Source organism: Narcine bancroftii, chromosome 1 (genome assembly GCF_036971445.1).
Source record: "Narcine bancroftii isolate sNarBan1 chromosome 1, sNarBan1.hap1, whole genome shotgun sequence".
In the NCBI taxonomy this organism is placed as follows: domain Eukaryota; kingdom Metazoa; phylum Chordata; class Chondrichthyes; order Torpediniformes; family Narcinidae; genus Narcine; species Narcine bancroftii.
The window spans coordinates 234,221,553-234,240,488 of record NC_091469.1 but is presented as its reverse complement, the minus strand read 5'-3'; the positions used below and the strand labels follow the sequence as shown (position 1 = coordinate 234,240,488).

At 40.2% G+C, this 18,936-nt stretch overlaps 1 protein-coding gene across 6 annotated transcripts in view; it reads right to left on the bottom strand.

The window, feature by feature from the left end:
• apc (APC regulator of WNT signaling pathway) overlaps positions 1-18,936 on the bottom strand; it is a 191,553-nt gene that overhangs the window by 8,917 nt on the left and 163,700 nt on the right. For all 6 annotated transcript variants that reach the window (XM_069892850.1, XM_069892860.1, XM_069892878.1 and 3 more), the window contains 5 exons: positions 14,161-14,539; positions 8,564-8,659; positions 6,100-6,239; positions 4,647-4,724; positions 838-954 (listed from right to left, as the gene is read on the bottom strand). In XM_069892850.1, coding sequence (XP_069748951.1) covers positions 838-954; positions 4,647-4,724; positions 6,100-6,239; positions 8,564-8,659; positions 14,161-14,539 — 810 coding nt within the window. The remainder of the gene's footprint in view (positions 1-837; positions 955-4,646; positions 4,725-6,099; positions 6,240-8,563; positions 8,660-14,160; positions 14,540-18,936) is intronic.

The window sequence follows — 18,936 nt, the reverse complement described above, 5'->3', positions numbered from 1 at the left end:
GATTAGGGAGCTAAAGGTAAATGAACCCTGAGGAAGCAGTGATCCTAACAAGATAGAATTCACCCTGCAGTTTGAGAGGAAAAAGCTGAAATCGGATATATTGGCAGTACAGTTGACTATTTTCTCACTGGGAAGAGTAAAGAAAAATTGTACAGAGGTTCAAAGGGACTTGGGAGCCTTCATGCAGGATTCCCTTAACATTTAAGATGCAAAATCAAGGATAAATATAATGTTAGAATTCCTATAGAGAGGTCTGAAATATAAAAGAGAGAGGATCCAGGAGGTTTCTGAGAATAATTCTGGAATTGAGGGGGTTAATGTCTGATGAGCGCTTGACGGCTCTGGGCCTGTATCCGCTGGAATTCAGAAGGATTGGGGGTGGGTGAGGAATCTCCATGAAACCTATGAAATATTGAAAGGGCTAGATAGAGTGGATATAGAGAAGTTGTTTCCAGTGGTGGGAAACCTCTGCTTTAAATATACCCAATGACTTATCCACCACAGCCACCTGTAGCAACAAATTCTGCAGATTCATCACCCTCTGGCAAAGGATATTGCTCCTTATCTCTGTTTTAAAGAGACAACCATTTTTTCTGACACTATACCCCCGCCCTCCAAAAAAGAAATAGCAGATTGATACCATAAACAATTATTCTTTATGAAGGGCAAGCAGTTGTGGCATCATGGCCAAACCAAGTTTGACATTTAATCAGTAAAGGTAAAACACTCCCAAGCATTTGAGAGTCACTTTTCTAGGAATGTTCTGAAAAGAAATGTATCTCAAATTTTAACTTTGTTTAAATTTAAATTAACTTTAAATTTTAATTTGTTTCCTACCTTTTTCACGTCTAGTGCACATTCCATTAAAGCACTCACACTACCAACTTCACGCAAGATCTTTTTACTGTTTACATCTGCTCGCCATGATAAATTTCGCAAAACACTTGCAATGACCTGAAATGGAAATACATTTGATGATTAGAGTAATGATAATAGATTTACGCTGATTTAGCCTATGTTTTATGCCTTGTTTTATTCCCCATTCATTCTCAATTTAAGACAGAAATGATCCATATGATTAGACTCTGCCCGAAGTCTTGATCACTCATAGAAATAGTTCTTTAAAAAGATAACATACACAAATTTGATTAAAATGTGAAAAATTGCATATTCAATTGAAATAGTGTCAAGAGTTTTACAGCACAGAAACAGGCTCTTCTGCCCAACATTCAGGTTGATCAAGCTGTCTACTCCAGTGAATCCCATTTGTCTGCATTCAGCCCATATCCCTTTAAACTGTTCCTACCAATGTACCTTTCAAAATGTCTGTTAAGCATTGCACTTGTATCTGCCTCTACCACTTCCTCTGGTAGCCCCCAGGACTAAACAGAAATCCGGTTGAATTTTATAAATATTTTTCTAAATCACTTCTACCTTATGTAAGCTCTGTGTTGGATGATTCATTTAGGGATGGAAAACTTCTTTTAATGAAGCAAGTGTATCTCTTATTTTGAAGGAAGGGAAGGAACCCACTGAATGTGCTTCTTATAGACCCATATCATTACTTCATGTCGATATGAAGATTTTATCTAAAATTCTTGCCCATAGATTTGAGAAGATTTTATAATTAATCATTAACACTGACCAGATAAGTTTTATTAAAAATCAGTATTCATATTACAATATACATTGGTTTCTGAATACTTTATATTTGCCTTCCATTCCAATGACTGAGTGTGTGTTTATCACTGGATGCTGTAAAAGCACTTGTTTGCAATTTAAAAGAAATTTAATTTTGGTCCAATTATTATAAAGTGGATTAAATGAATATATTTATCCCCAAATGCTTCAATATATTCAAATGCACAACAATCAACATTTTTTAAGCTTTATAGGGGAACTTGGCAAGGTTGCCCTCTGCTTTTCAATCTTTGGAACCTTTAGCGGTTTCTTAGTAGGACAGTAGACAATTTAGTGGTAAAAAGGGAAATAAAGATAAAGTTTCCTTATATGCAGATATTCGTTTATTGTTCATTTACAGCCCTGAGATTTCTTTACCAACCATATTATCATTGCTTGCTCAACTTCATCAGCTTTCGGCATATGAAATAAATTTTCAATAGAGTGAATTACTATCTATTAAAGGATCTTTAACAGTTTATGCTGCAAAATAGTTAAAGACCAATTCAAATATTTGGGAATTACAATCACAAAGAGCTGTAGGAATTTAATTAAAATAACATTTTTTGGGTGTTAATCGAGCAGACTAAAGCATTATCACCAGGATGGACATCCTTATGTATGACAATGAGTGGACATATTAATGCAATTAGAATGAATATTTTACCTACATTTTTGTATATGTTCCAATCTTTACCAATTTTTAATCCTAAAACTTATTTTGACTCATTAGATTTGATTATTTCCTTCTATTATATGGAAAGGCAAACAGTCTTGTATAAATAAAGCTTATCCTCAAAGAACCAAAATGATTTGGGGTTTGTCTCTCCCAAATTTTAGATATTATTACTGGGCAGTTAATATACAAAATCTGTTACTGTTATTACACTTTGATACTTTAGGTCAGTGGTTCGTAACCTTTTTCTTTCCACTCACATACCACTTTAAATGATTCCAATGCCATAGGGGCTCTGTGATTAGTAAGGGATTGCTTAAGGTGGAATGTGGGTGGGAAGAAAAAGTCTGAAAACCACTGTTTTAATTGTACCTTAATTGACTTGTTAGGTGCACAGTTTCCTAACTCCAAAGGAAATGGGCCAATGGCAATGTTTCAGTAACAATTCTGTCTGGAGCAGTGATTCTCAACCTTCCCTTCCCACTCACATCGCACCTTAAGCAATCCCTTATTAATCACAGAGCACCTATAGCATATACTTTACTTTGGCTTGGCTTCGCGGACGAAGATTTATAGAGGGGTAATGTCCACGTCTGCTGCAGGCTCGTTTGTGGCTGACAAGTCCGACGTGGGACAGACAGACACGGTTGCAGGGGTAAATTGGTTGGTTGGGGTTGGGTGTTGGGTTTTTCCTCCTTTGTCTTTTGTCAGTGAGGTGGGCTCTGCGGTCTTCTTCAAAGGAGGTTGCTGCCCGCCGAACTGTGAGGCGCCAAGATGCACGGTTTGAGGCGATATCAGCCCACTGGCGGTGGTCAATGTGGCAGGCACCAAGAGATTTCTTTAAGCAGTCGTTGTACCTCTTCTTTGGTGCACCTGTCTCGGTGGCCAGTGGAGTGCTCGCCATAGAACACGATCTTGGGAAGGTGATGGTCCTCCATTCTGGAGACGTGACCCACCCAGCGCAGTTGGGTCTTCAGCAGCGTGGATTCGATGCTTGCGGATTCTGCCAGCTCGAGTACTTCAATGTTGGTGATGAAGTCATTCCAATGAATGTTGAGGATGGAGCGGAGACAGCGCTGATGGAAGCGTTCTAGGAGCCATAGGTGATGCCGGTAGAGGACCCATGATTTAGAGCCAAACAGGAGCGTGGGTATGACAACGGCTCTGTACACGCTGATCTTTGTGTGTTTCTTCAGGTGATTGTTTTTCCAGACTCTTTTGTGTAGTCTTCCAAAGGCACTATTTGCCTTGGTGAGTCTGTTGTCTATCTCTTAGTCGATCCTTGCATCTGATGCAATGGTGCAGCCGAGGTAGGTAAACTGGTTGACTGTTTTGAGTTCTGTGTGCCCGATGGAGATGTGGGGGGGTCTGGTAGTCATGGTGGGGAGCTGGCTGATGGAGGACCTCAGTTTTCTTCAGGCTGACTTCCGGGCCAAACATTTTGGCAATTTCCGCAAAACAGGACCTATAGCATAGGGATTACTTAAAATGGTATGTGGGTGGAAAGATAAAGGTTGAAAACCACTACTTTAGATGATCATCCTGCTTGGGTAGAAATGGAATTGAGTTTTTCCAAAAACCTACCTATGTTGGGAGTTTTAGGTTCTTCTTTATCTTTTCATTTTCAAAACTGACAGACAATCCAATAATGAGGCATAGATTAAGGATATTTTACTGTTTACGTCCTGCCTTGGTTTAACCTACTAAAACACAACACCTTGTTCTTCTATTTAAATTCCAACTACCATTTCTTGGCTCACTTTCCCATTCATCCTTATGTAAACTCATATCCTTTTCCACTATCCACTTTCACACCAATATTGGTGTTATCCACAAACATACAAACCATGAAAACTACATTGTCATCTAAATCATTAATATAGATAACAGTTGTGCACTCAGCACTAATCCCTGCAGCACACCACTGGTCACAGGCCACAGGCCTTCAATCTGAATAACAACCCTCTCACTACTCTCTCTCCTACCGTCAAGCCAATTCTGTAAAGTAAAAACTTTAAGGAATGTTAGTAGGATATGAAAGTTTGTATATCAACTCTTTGTAAATTAAAGATAACATTTCAATGAAATCTACTCAACCTTTAATCATATAATTTTTTTTGCTATGTTCTCATTGTGGCAAGACAGTCAGCTCAATTTTTTAAGTGCTCAATATATTAAGAAAAATTTTATACTTAAGAAACTTGCTGACACAGTGATCCTCAGATATTATACATTGCATGTATATATAACTGATTTTTCATTGAAACTCAGATTTAAAACCCATTCCTACCTGTTGTAGATCTTCACTTTCTGATTTTAGTTGAGCCACCATTGCTCTCATACAACCTTTCATAGAACAGAGTGTGGCCTGTGAAAAGAATGAAGTTATTGCAAAAACAATGATCTAATGTGAAAAAATAAAGGTGATTATTCCTTCCCCTCCCCCACCTTTATTCAGGCATCTGCTGGTTTGTTCCTTATTCCTGCTGAAGGGCCCAGGCCCGAAACATTGGTTACCCTTTACCCTTTATGGATGATGCATGACCCGCTGAGTTTCTCCAACACATCTGTGTACTTATTGCACTTGATCTCAGCATCTGCAGATTTTCTTGTTTAACTCCATAGTTAATTGTTAAGACTACTTAAAATAAACAAATTTGCATAAAGTTAAGACTGAGTGCATGGGCATTATTTTGTAGTGCAAGACTAATATACAAATGTGATATAAACCAATTTTACCTCAATCTCAAAGTAACTACTCATTTAAGTAGATTAGTTCAGATTGAGACATTCAATTATTTCATACATACATTTAAAATTAGAAAATATTTGGGAGGTGCTGAAATTCTGAACCAGCCACTCACAAAAAAAACATTGGAATCCAAAATAGTGGTGCTGCCAGAACTGCTCTATCAGCAGCGCTGCCGCTGGTGCAGACCTGGGAGAGCGGAGACTCAGCATTGGTCCGAAGGGTTTGATCTCCTAGTCCTAATACCAGTGGGTCAGTACAAGCTTTAAACAGCCTGTTAAAGGAGTCAATGGTGTTTGTAAGTAAAATTCTGTAACCATGGAGGTCTGTGCTCAAGATAGTGGAACTTGTGCTTGGCAGCAGCCATGAGAGGTTGCAGCAGAGCTGGGCACTAGAAACGGGGCAAACACCCCCCCCCCCCCTGTTGAGGAGCAGAAGCAGAGGAGATGACCCTACAGTGGTGGACCAGCAAGGGGCTTAGTGGCTAAAGGACCCCACAGGGAAGGTGACCACGGCAGTGGACCAGCGAGGGGCTCAGTGGTTGAGGGACCCACAAAGGCTGTGGGCTGCTGGAGATTGGCTCATGGGAACCAGGTATCGGAGCCAGGATTCGAGAGGATGCTGAGGGCAAGGAGGGCTCCCAAAGTGCCTTGGGTGTTGAAGGCTTCTGATCTGTGTCAGTTTGGATCTGGAGCTCAGTTTGCTGATGAGTTAAACAGGGGTCTGTGTAGTTGCAGAGGCTGTGGGAGTGGTAGAGGCAAATCCACAGACACTTGGTGATTTTGAAGGGACTCTCTTTTGTTTCTCTTTCTCTTTTAAGCATTGCCGGCATCAATAATACTGACTCTTTATCGGCCTTACGGCAGGCAGAAGTTAATTTCATGCAATATTCCTCATTCTGTGCTATTACATCTTGTATCACATCTGTCTCTCATCACAAGTCTTGGTCATGCAAAGTAGAGCAAAAAATACATTTTATCTGCAAATTGCCCACCTTATTTGCAACATCCCCAAAAGTTAAATTTGTAAGTGCCATCCCAGCATATCGTCGCAATGTAACACTGTAATGGTCATCAGTGAGCCCATACATTTCACAATCCACTTGCAACAGTTCAGCTATTGCCTGTAAACCACCTGCATGAGATAACAAAGATCAACTTTAAATGTTTTTGGAAGCTCAAGCAAAAATCATTGAAAAATTAATTGAAATAATATCTTAAATATTAATTTCCAAATTTAAATTCTCAATTCTGCACTGACGGTTATTATTTTATAATATATAATTAAACAATGAGTACAATGCAATGGTTTCAAGATGAAAGGAGCTGATTTGGGCTGTGAAGACTGTACTGACTCTGGTAGCACAATGATGGTCCCCCTCCACCTTACCCTGAAAATTCTTTCCTTTTGGATACTGATTCACCAGCATTTTGAAATTGCCATTTCAATTACTTTCATTACAACCTGTGACAATTCATTGCAAACCCTAAATGCGTGTAAAAAAAAAAGTTTTCATTATTTTCTACAAACCCACCAACGCCCACAGTTACGTCGACTACACTTCTTCAAGCCCAGTCTATGTGACCTTCATCTTTGGCACCCTTTCCAAAACTCTCTCCTTGGTCCCATATCCATAACAGGACATAATTCTCCAGTTGCAAAACAGACCAATGTTTTCTAAAGATTCATCATAATTTCCATGTTATCTTAAGGAATACCTCGATTTATAATGCCCTGGATTCCATGTGTTCAATCATTTCTTCAACTGACTCTGCCAGTTGCAACAAACTATTTCCATGTAGTCAGATCTCTCTGTACTTGCATTCCTTCTAGAATTGTGCTCCCCTGTTTACATTCTTTTTCTTCATTCTTCTTATGAAATGTATCACTTCAGATTTCTTGCCATTAAATGTTACCTTTCTGCTGACTCCTCTACTTATTTTTAGTTTTCAATGCCAAGATATCATTTACAAATCTGGGAAGTGTGTTCTGTAATTGCAAGTCTCAAATTGCCTGCTGAAGAGGCTCCAATTTTTACCATGCTTGAGGCGCATGGTCCAAGGGAGGATAACAACATGGAGAGAGCTGCCAGATTGTAATGTTGGTAGAACATTCAACATTGGAATGTTGGTAGAAATCGGGGATGGAGTGGAGGTGTGAAGAAGGGTGATCTGGTGGGCTTGGACAAGCGATTGGGGGGAAGGTACTGGACATGAATGAGTGGTCGGAGGCATCAGCAGTAAGTTATTGAAAGTGTGGATTGGGCAAAGGTTCATTAATGGGTAACTTTGCATAATCAATGGAATTTTGCATTAAGCGAATTTTGAATGAAGGCTGATTTCAGTACATGTATCCAGTGGCTTCTGCCAGCAACTATTTTGACCTAGGTCTCCTGCTCCAAACTAAAAATAGCACTCCTTCCCCCACCCCTGCGAGCAAAAATGCATATGCATCTCTGGTACAAAAATATTAGATGTGACTAGATAACCTGTTTAAAATAAATGCACTCATGTACAGACTTTTGTTGAATATTTCTGCATTCAACTACTTTATTTGGATTGAATACCTTATGAGAATTCTTGTATCAAATAAGAAACTCATGGATATCCGATATCCTCAAGAATTATAGAGCTATTTATTTTTGTTGTACAAATATCCATAGAAAATAAGTGGGTCCACTGGCCTTATCTAACCATTTTTATGGATATGTATTGGAATATGAATTTCACTTTCCTACTGGATAGTTTTATTGTGTGTATGAATATCATTATGAACAGGAGTCATACTTGGATGCAGAATGTGCAGAGGGACTAGGAATCAAAATACCAACATCGTCAGTTATCATATTTGAACAGTCACTGGGTCTGTGTGCACCAAGGTCAAACTGTTCTCATATTACACGTTAAAAGCTTATCAATTATTACTTCTCTGAACTTTTGGCAAAGAAAATCAGTAATTTAAAAGGTTTCTGCAGTCTTTAGTAAAAAGGCCAATTCCCCAAGCAAGTACAATAACAACATCATAGATTTTGAAAGGAAATCAGATCATTGACATAAAAATGTACATCAGTTTTGAAAAGATACAATATCCAACAAAATAAGATGAAATTCTCCAAGATTAACAGCCAATATCAATAGCATATTTGAGTTTTGCATCCCAATATTTTTCCCAATGAAAATTTCTTCTTGAACTTAGCTTGGATTTGCAGAGATCACCATCATTCCTGTTTTTTCCCCCACAATAGGACTCAAAATTGTTAGTTTTGTTCTCCTGACGTCTCATGCAAAAATACTCCAAAAGAAAATTAGAAATCAAATCTTTGGTTCACTAATTCTGGAGTCCAAAAGTAGGGCACATTTAAGAATAGAGTTTTGATCAAAGAACCATGTTGGAATACATCAGCACTGTATGGTAAATATGCATTCATATATCTAGAAAACAAGGCTGATAGAATTTACCAAGTTCATTCATTGCATGCCTGTGTTCCTCATCAAAGGAAAGCTTCATCAGTACACACACTGCAGGACAGATCTGGTGTTCCACTGGAGATGGCACTATGAAAACATAAATCCTTTGAATTGAGGTATATGTTTGCAGTCCAAATTTCTTAATGTTTTATTTCATTATTTCAGTATTATAGTACATTATAATCAGTTAACATTGGAAACAAATTCTAGAAACCACTGTTCAATTAAAATCAACTTAAACATTAATATAATGCACCTTGTAGAACAAAAGACATTTTGAGATGAGCAGGTCAGGCAGCACCCATGGATAGAAGAGGTCCGTCAACATTTCAGGTCTGAACCCTGAAATCGAGTCACAATAATGGGTCCCAACCTGAAACGTTGAGGTTCTACGCATGGATGCCACTTGAATCACTGTGTTTCCTTCAGCAGCTCAACAAGAATCTGTGCTTTGTGCTTCTCTTATATTTCCTATTATTGAACAAGAATAACACAGTTTAAAGCAAGCCCTTTGATTGACATTTGAGGTAATACTTTCCGATTCTGCATTGAACTATCCAACTTCTTTCATCAGTTGGTAAGGCTTGCTTTTCTAACCTTTTTACTGCCAACGAAAGTAAATGTTTAACCAGGAAGTTAATAATTTAACTATTTATGAAAATGGAATGGTAATAAAACACAATACACTAATATAGTCACTTTAAATACATAACAGTATACCATTCTACAAGGATTAAATAAACATTTGGAAAACACTTATCTAAAAGATAACAAGGCAGTGCAGAAACAATAGCTTTAATGAAGCAACACAAACATTTAGCAGTTCAGTACTCGAGATGGCAGAGGTCGACAGCATCGAGTCCACGCTGCTGAAGATCCAGCTGCGCTGGGTGGGTCACGTCTCCAGAATGGAGGACCATCGCCTTCCCAAGATTACTCTGGATTACTCCCTGTGCCACGTGACAGTGTGAATAGAAATAGAATGAGGTGGAGGATTAACACGTGGCTGAAGGGGTGGAGTAAGGGGCAGGGTTTTAAGTTTCTGGATAATTGGGACCTTTTTTGGGGGAGATGTGACCTGTACAGTAAGGACGGGTTACACTTAAATCCCAGGGGGACCAGAATCCTGGCAGAGGTATTTGCTAGGGCTACTCAGGATCCTTTAAACTAGAATGGTTGGGGGGAGGGAACAAAATAGTACAGAGCAGTAAGGAGAAGGTTAGAATGCAAATAATGAAAGTTTGTTGTAAGTATTTGAATAGGGATGGGCAGGTGATAGAGAAGGGAAATGCTCTGGAAGAAGATGAAGGGCAATTGGCAGGAAAAGTAAATAATGCTGTTCTTAAAGATGAGGGAAAACAGGGATTAAAAAATGGGAAATCCCTGAAATTCATATATTTTAATGCCAGGAGTATTGTAAAAAAGGTGGATGAGCTGAAGGTGTGGATTGATACTTGGAAGTATGATGTGGTAGCGATTAGTGAGACATGGTTGCAGGAGGGATGTGATTGGCAACTGAATATCCCTGGGTTTCGTTGTTTTAGGTGTGATAGAGTCGGAGGGGCAAGAGGAGGTGGGGTTGCATTGCTTGTCAGGGAAAATATTACAGCGGTGCCTAGGAAGGATAGATTAGAGGGCACATCCACGGAGGCTATTTGGGTGGAACTGAGGAGTAGGAAAGGAGAGGTTACACTTGTAGGGGTGTATTATAGACCACCCGGTGGGGACCGAGACCTAGAGGAGCAAATCTGTAGGGAGATAGTAGATATTTGTGATAAGCACAGGGTTGTAATTATGGGAGATTTTAATTTTCCACATATAGATTGGGAAACACATTCTGTGAAAGGAATGGATGGGTTAGAGTTTGTGAAATGTGTGCAAGATAGTTTTTTACAACAATATGTAGAGGTGCCGACCAGAGAAGGAGCAGTGTTAGATCTACTGTTGGCAAATGGGATGGGTCAAGTGACGGAGGTTAGTGTTGGCGAGCACTTCGGGTCCAGTGATCATAATGCCATCAGCTTCAATGTCATTATGGAAAGAGAGAAATCAGGGCCAAGGATTGAGGTTTTTGATTGGGGAAAAGCTAGATTTGAGGAGATGCGAAAGGACTTGCAGGGTGTGCATTGGAACAATTTGTTTTATGGGCAGGATGTAGTAGAGAGATGGAAGTCTTTTAAAGATCAGATTTTGAGAGTGCAAAAGCTTTATGTTCCTGTTAGGTTAAAAGGAGGGGCAAAAGGTTTGAGAGAGCCGTGGTTTTCAAGGAATATTGGAAACTTGGTTCGAAGAAAAAGGGAGGCGTACATTAGATATAAGAAGCATGGAGTTAAGGAGATGTTTGAAAGATACATTGAATGTAAGAGGAATCTTAAGAGAGGAATTAGGAAAGCTAAAAGAAGGTACGAGAAAACTATGGCAAGCAGGGTGAAAACTAATCCAAAAGAGTTCTACAAATATGTTAATGGTAAGAGGAAAGCTAGAGACAAAATTGGTCCCTTAGAAAATCAGAGTGGAAAACTGTGTGTGGAACCTAGAGAAATGGGGGAGATATTGAACAGTTTCTTTTCTTCGGTATTCACTAAGGAGAAGGATATTGGGAGATGTGGGATAAAAAAAGCAAATTGGATAAATATGGGGAATATAGAGATTACAAAAGGTGTAGTTTTAAGGCTTTTGAAGAATATAAAGGTGGATAAGTCTCCGGGACCAGACGGGATCTTCCCCAGGACATTGAGAGAAGTGAAGGAGGAAATAGCAGAGGCTCTGGCGGTAATTTTTCAAATGTCATTAGATATGGGGATAGTGCCGGAGGATTGGCGCATTGCGCATGTGGTTCCGTTATTTAAAAAGGGTTCAAGGAGGAAGCCTGGCAACTATCGGCCTGTAAGTTTGACGTCTGTGGTAGGTAAATTAATGGAGAAAATTCTTAGAGATAGTACTTATAAACATCTGGATAGACAGGGTCTGATCAGGAGCACTCAACATGGATTTGTGGGAGGAAGGTCATGTTTGACCAATCTGATTGAATTTTTTGAAGAGGTGACTAGGAATGTGGATGAGGGTAGCGCAGTGGATGTTGTCTATATGGACTTCAGTAAGGCCTTCGATAAGGTACAACATGGAAGGTTAGTTAGGAAGGTGCAGTCTTTAGGTATAAATTTTGAGATAGTCAAATGGATTGAACATTGGCTGAAAGGGAGAGGCCAGAGAGTGGTAGTGGATAATTGTCTGTCAGGTTGGAGGCCGGTGACCAGTGGTGTGCCTCAAGGATCTGTATTGGGCCCATTGTTGTTCGTTATATACATTAATGATCTAGACGATGGGGTGGTGAATTGGATTAGTAAATATGCAGACGATACTAAGATAGGTGGAATAGTGGATAATGAAGAAGGTTTTCAAGGATTGCAGAGGGATTTGGGCTGCTTAGAAAAGTGGGCTGAAAAATGGCAGATGGAATTTAATGCTGATAAGTGTGAGGTGCTTCATTTTGGTAAGAAGAATCAGAATAGGACATATGTGGTAAATGGGAGAGCATTGAGGAATACAGAAGAGCAGAAAGATTTAGGAGTGACGGTACATCGTTCCCTGAAGGTAGAAACTCACGTGAATAGGGTGGTGAAGAAGGCTTTTAGTATGCTGGCCTTTATCAATCATTGCATGGAATATAGGAGTTGGGAGGTGATGTTGAGATTGTATAAGACGTTGGTGCGGCCTAATTTGGAGTTCTGTGTGCAGTTCTAGTCGCCTAATTATAGGAAGGATATAAACAGAGTGGAGAGAGTGCAGAGAAGGTTTACCAGAATGTTGCCTGGGTTTAAGCATCTGGAGTATGGGGAGAGATTGGACAGATTGGGTCTTTATTCTTTGGAGCGTAGAAGGTTGAGAGGGGATTTGATAGAAGTATTTAAGATTATGAAAGGGATAGACAGAATGGATGTGGATAGACTATTTCCGTTAAGAGGAGGAAAGTTTAAAACAAGAGGACATGAGTTAAGAATTAAGGGGCAGTGGTTTAGAGGTAACATGAGGGTGAACTTCTTTACTCAGAGAGTGGTAGCTGTGTGGAATGATCTTCCGGGAGAAATAGTGGCGGCGGAGTCAATTGTATTATTTAAGAAAAGGTTGGACAGGTATATGGATGAGAAGAAGATGGAGGGTTATGGGCATTGTGCAGGGAGGTGGGATTAGAAAGGGGTGTTTGGTTCGGTGCGGACTAGAAGGGCCTAATGGCCTGTTTCCGTGCTGTAATTGTTATGTTATGTTATGTTAAGATCGTGTTATATGGCGAGCTCTCCACTGCCCACCGTGACAGAGGTGCACCAAAGAAAAGGTACAAGGACTGCCTAAAGAAATCTCTTGGTGCCTGCCACATTGACCACCACCAGTGGGCTGATATCGCCTCAAACTGTGCATCTTGGCGCCTCACAGTTTGGCGGGCAGCAACCTCCTTTGAAGATTTGAAGAAGACCGCAGAGCCCACCTCACTGACAAAAGGCAAAGGAGGAAAAACCCAACACCCAACCCCAACCAACCAATTTTCCCCTGCAGCCACTGCAACCGTGTCTGCCTGTCCCGCATCGGACTTGTCAGCCACAAACGAGCCTGCAGCTGACGTGGACTTTTACCCCCTCCATAAATCTTCGTCCGCGAAGCCAAGCCAAAGAAAAAGACAATTAAACTCATCCATTAATAAAACAGTCAGGATGCAATGGACATTCAAGAGAAAGGAGGATGGATTACAAAAAAAATCTAGAAAAGACTACAATCTGTGATGCTGGATAAACCCGACCCTAAACCCAACCTAAACAAAATCACATCTCATTTTGAAAACAAGTTTCTCATATACTTCTCCCCATCCCCCCCCCCCCCGCCATATAAAAGTGCCCTTTGTTAAGATTGTTCCTTTTTAAATTAATTTAATTTTTTTTTAAGATAGAATACAACAGGAGTTGATTCAAGCCACTGAAACCCGTGTAGCTCAATTAAACCTAATTAACTTACCAACCTCAAACATTTTTGGAGGGTGGAATGAAATAGAACCCTCCCGACTGGGACCCTCCAACCGGATGACATTAATATCGACTTCTCTGGCTTTTGTGCAACCCACTTCCCCCGTCATCTCTCCAGTCCCTGTCTCCTTTTGCACAGACATGATAAATTCTACCAAATCTCTTATCACATCCAATTAGCACCTTAAGTTATTCTGGCTTCCTCCCCCATTGTTTGAATTTTGAGACTTTCTAATATATCCTGCATCTGCCTTTTGTGGCTTTTCCTTGAAGGGCTCAGGCCTGAAACATCGGCAATATATTTTTGTCTCCTTCAGATGCTGAAAAAAACGGCTCAGTTCCTTCAGCATTTTGGCATGTTTACTATGAAACCAGAGCACCCGGGCACCCGGAGAACCCCTCCCCGCAACTCTACCCCCCCCCACCTCCACTCACATTGGTCATGGAGAGAATATACAGATTCCTACAGACAGTGCCGATTTTGAACCTTGGTTGCTCCACTAATGTGTTGCTCTTTTTAGTAAAATATAAAAAGTAAGCTTATTCACAAATACTACTACACAAAAGATGCCATACTTGGATTTTTATCCTGATCAACGCCTTGCTCATGTGCCTCCTGCCATTCCCAACATATTTCACAGTATGCACGGATCTGTTCCAGCAGGTGAAGAACACGGGTCTCCCGTCTTCCTCTCTTGTCATCAGGCTGAGAATGGATGATATTGTGTAGCGCAGCACTAGCCCGTGCACGGGCCTCCTTACTGCCGCGTGAATTGCCAAGCAGCACTGAGTCTTTATCATTGCCGTGCAAAAGCTGTATGAGCAGTGGAAGACAACCAGACTGACGCATAGCTATACAGCTGTCCTGAGAACTGGACATTGCTAGCAAAGTTCGAGACATGTCATCCTTGTCGTGTGTGCCAAGCATGGATAGCAGCGAGTATACCATTTCCACCTACAGCCCAAGTGAATCAGAAAAGTTAATTCTATTCACATCACAGGATCAATTATGAATATAAAAGCAAACTACAAAATTAACAATAAGGAAACAATATGCAATAATACAATATTTCCATTTTGAGATCTCTAATCATTTCTCTCATTACCACCAGGTAGGTAAATAGACAAGAGGTGATACACAAATTCAACTGTTTCAATATCTACCTTTTATATTTGCACCTTATCCTTCAATCTTTTTTTTCAAATACTAATATCAAAAATGTCCAAATCTGCAAACTGGAATCAAATAAATGAATTTTTGCCTCATGCTACACTTGATTCCGTGAAGATTATAGATATGATTTTGGGAGATAAATTGGAGGAGGTTTTTTTTGTGTAGGTCACATACAAACACCAAAACTGATCTCATTTAAAATACTGGAGCTCTGCTCAAGCCAAACAGGGCGGCTCCTGGGGGCCTTTGCAAAAGCTTTGGGGAGTGCCGAAAAGACTTCAGTAATGGATTGTTGTTTTGAAAAGGAACAGATGAACGAGATCGGAGGAGTTGTTCGGAACTGCAGGCTGTCTGGGAGTGCAGCTTGCTGTTCTAAGAGGCTCATGTGGTTTTGCAAGCAGAGAGAGTCAAAGAGGCTTTTTCTCTGGGGGGGGCAAGAGAGAGAGAGAGAGAGACAGATCAGTTCTACAGTGCTAAAGTCGGCAGCAGCAGCTGGGACTGGAACAGGACAAACTGGAAAGCTTGTGGAAAACCTCATTTGGAAGACAGATTGTGAGTGCTTAGTTCAGCCTGGTCAAAGCCCTTGTGATCCAAACAAGAGGAGGACTGGCTGCCTAATGTTTCACTTGAAATAGGAGAAACAAGAAGGAACTCTGTGATGTCCTGAAAGAAAGAGGTTATCATCTGGAAAACCCTGATGGGGCAAGTTTCTTTGGCAAGATACTGACGCGGCTGATTAAAAGGGATAATTTTGTGTCCAGGAACAACAAATCTCTCTCTGAAAACCAACAAGAACCCTCCTGAGCAGTAACCATTTACATTTCAAGCACCAAAGCCTGGTGAACTTCATAAATATTAAATTCTGTGCGAAGTATAAGAATTGCCTACAACCAGTAAACTTGGAGGAATGAGAAGTGAGATTGGATTGTGAATCAAAGAACTTCTCTGAACTTACACATACATGTGCTTAGAATTAGAAGAGGGTCGTTTGATTAGTTAATAATGATAAATTAAAGTGTGATTCTGTTCACGTTTACAGATAATAAAAAGCAACTTTTGTTTAAGTTGCTTTTGGGTTTTGGGTCCTTTGGGCTCGTAACTATTCATTTAATAAATGACATAAATTACAAAAGCTTTGTTAACTTGGTTTTGATTCCAGGTAGTTAAAATCACAGATATTATGTTCAGATATCAATGATCATACGATCCAATGAGGTTGGAATTTTATTTACTTGTAAAGAAGAAATGGGCTCTTTGATCCAACTGATCCACATTCACATAGATATAAAAGACAAATTTCCTTCTAATCTATTTAACCAATATAGCATATCCTTTTTTCCTTCTCTCATATGCTTCACTAATTTGCTCGTATGCAGCTGAGCCTCAGGGTCTTATAGAACAGAAACAGATCTTTTGTCCCACCATGTCCATGGCTAGAGGGCACCCATTCATAGTAATTCCATTTTATGATCCTGGACTTCAGGAGGACCAGGAACGACTACCCTCCAATACACATTGATAAATCGGTAGTGTAGAGATAACCAAATTTCTCAGAGTCCAGTTAACAAGTGACCTATTGTGAATACACATCTCCTCACTTTCAGGAAGGTGCAACAATGACTGCACTTCCCGAGAAGATGGAAGTGGGCACAAGACTACCAGCCACCATCATGTCAACCTTCTACAGGACCTCGATTGAGAGCCTGGCTGCTGCAGCACCATGTGGTGTGGTTGCTGCAGAGAAATGGATTGGAAGTCCATTATGGGACCATAAGAGTGGCAGAAAGGATCAACTGGGCTCTTCCTCCCCTCCCCCTTCATCGATGTGATCTGTGATGATCATTGTCTGAAGAGGGCGTGCAAAATTGTTGTGGACACTTACCATCCCGCGTACAGCATTTTTCAGCTACTCCCGTCAGGAAAGAGATACAGGAGTATTGGAGCCAGGACTACTAAGCTGAGGAACAGCTTCTTCCCTTGGGCAGCGAGAATGCTGAACGACCAAAGGAGCTACTCACACTAAACGTCCAAGACTCTTGTATTCATTAAACAATATATTTTATATATATATGTGCATATGTATTGCTTTTCTATATGTGTGTTATATCTGGTTACGTGTTTGCATGTTTTTCACTGAGGACTGGAGAATGCTATTTTATTGGATTGAACTTGTGCAATCAGATGATAAATAAACTTGAACTCAAATAAAATCCATGCTGACTATGTCCAATCAGTCATTGACTATGTAAATGCTGATAGATCCTGTCTCTCAGAATCCTCGCCAGCAATATCTAACCACTGAAGTGAAGCTCACTGGCCTGTAGTCATCTGCCTCTTCTTTGCTTCTTTAAAAAAAAATAATAACACAATAGCCACCCTCCGGTCTCCTCACACTTCATCCCAGTCCAAAGATGATACAAGGGCCTCTGTGATTTTTTTTTTCCTAGCTTCCCACAAAGATACTCTTAATCAGGCCCTGAGGATTTGACTATTTCAATATGTTTCATGGTGTCAGGAACTTCTGGTAGTTCGAGTATGGTTCTGCACCTTTCCACTCATTTCCTTGACCTCCATAATCTCCTCCAAAGTAAAGACTGATGTGAAATATTCATTTAAATCCTCAACAAGGATGATCTTGAATAGACCAATTCCATCCAAGCCACCCTTTTACTCTTATTATATCTGTAAAATCTCTTGAGATTCACCTTTATCCTACCTGCCAATTCCATTTCATGTCCTGATTTCCCTCTTAGGCGTACCCTTACACTTCCTGTACTCATTAAGGGATTCATTTAAATCAGATTTCTTAAATTTGATGCAAATGCATCCTTTTTCTTAACCACAGCCTCATTGTCTGTCATCAACCAGGCTTATTGAAACTTACCAGCCTTGCCCTTCACCCTAAAAGGAACATTCAGTGCCTGAGTTCTTGCTAGTTCACCTTTAAAAAGATTCCACCTTTCAGCCACCCCTTTTCTTGCAAACATCCTGCCGAATTGCTCCAAAATCAGTCTTGTTCTAATTTAGTTTAATTTTAAGGACCAATCCCATCTTTCTCCATAAACATTTTGAAACTAATGAAGTTATGGTCAAAGCACTCCCCTGCTGTCATTTCAATCACTTGCCTTATCTTTCTCCCTAAGAGGTCCTTTGTTTCTCCTTCTCTAATGGGTCCAATATATTAACTGAGGAAGCTCTCAATTACCAGATTTTTGCAGCTGCCCTTCTTGAAAATGGAGATCTAATTTTCCACCCTTTAGTCATCTGGTTTCTCACCTGAGGATTTTTAAAAATCTTAATCAATCTCTTCCCTTGCCTCCCTCAAATACATCGGGTGCTGGGCGGAGACTTGCACTAGATTTTAACCCTCCCCTTTGCTGACTCATCCATCTACAAAGTGTGTTTCCTTTGTAAATATCAATAAAAGTATTATTTCAGGCCATCTCATGCATCTTCTGGATCCATCTCTCCACAAACCAATTGACCCTGTTCACTCCAATAGGCCCCACCCTTTCTCTGGTTACTCTTTTGACCTTAAGACACCTATTAAAATGCTTTTAACTTTATCCTATCTGCCAGTGACATTTCTTGGCCCCTCTGCTTTCTTAATTTCAATTTTAACCCTTTTCACACTTTTGGTTTTTCTGGACTCCTAACAGGCCCCTCCTGACTTCAGTCCTGCTAAGTGCTTCCCCTCCCCCATTTATGTATCCCTTGATATCCAGGGCTCCCTGTACTTGTTCCTGCAAGGATGAAAGCCAAGGGTAACATGTTGAGCCTGTATTCTTGTTATTTCTCCTTTGAACGATTCCCACTGTGCAGATGAAGACTTAACTGCAAGCACATGCTCCCAATCTACCTTTGTCAGATCCTATCGTAATGAAATACATCTTCCCCAATTTAAGACCTTTATTCCTGCCCCACCTGCATCTTTTTACCAAATCCCATGAAATATATGCAGTTGTGGTCACTCACTCAGTGGCACTCCCTCCACTTGACTGGCTATAATCTTCCCTTGTTGGCCCATGTCAAAATGCTCTCCGAGGTTCTGCCATCTCTGAGCCTTTAACGCTGCAGCAAACCAATTTATTTGCAGCAAATTTAAATCTCCAAGTATTGCAAGAAAAATAGGGTTGTCACTCTTTACTATTTGCATACTTATCTGTTTCTCCATCTCC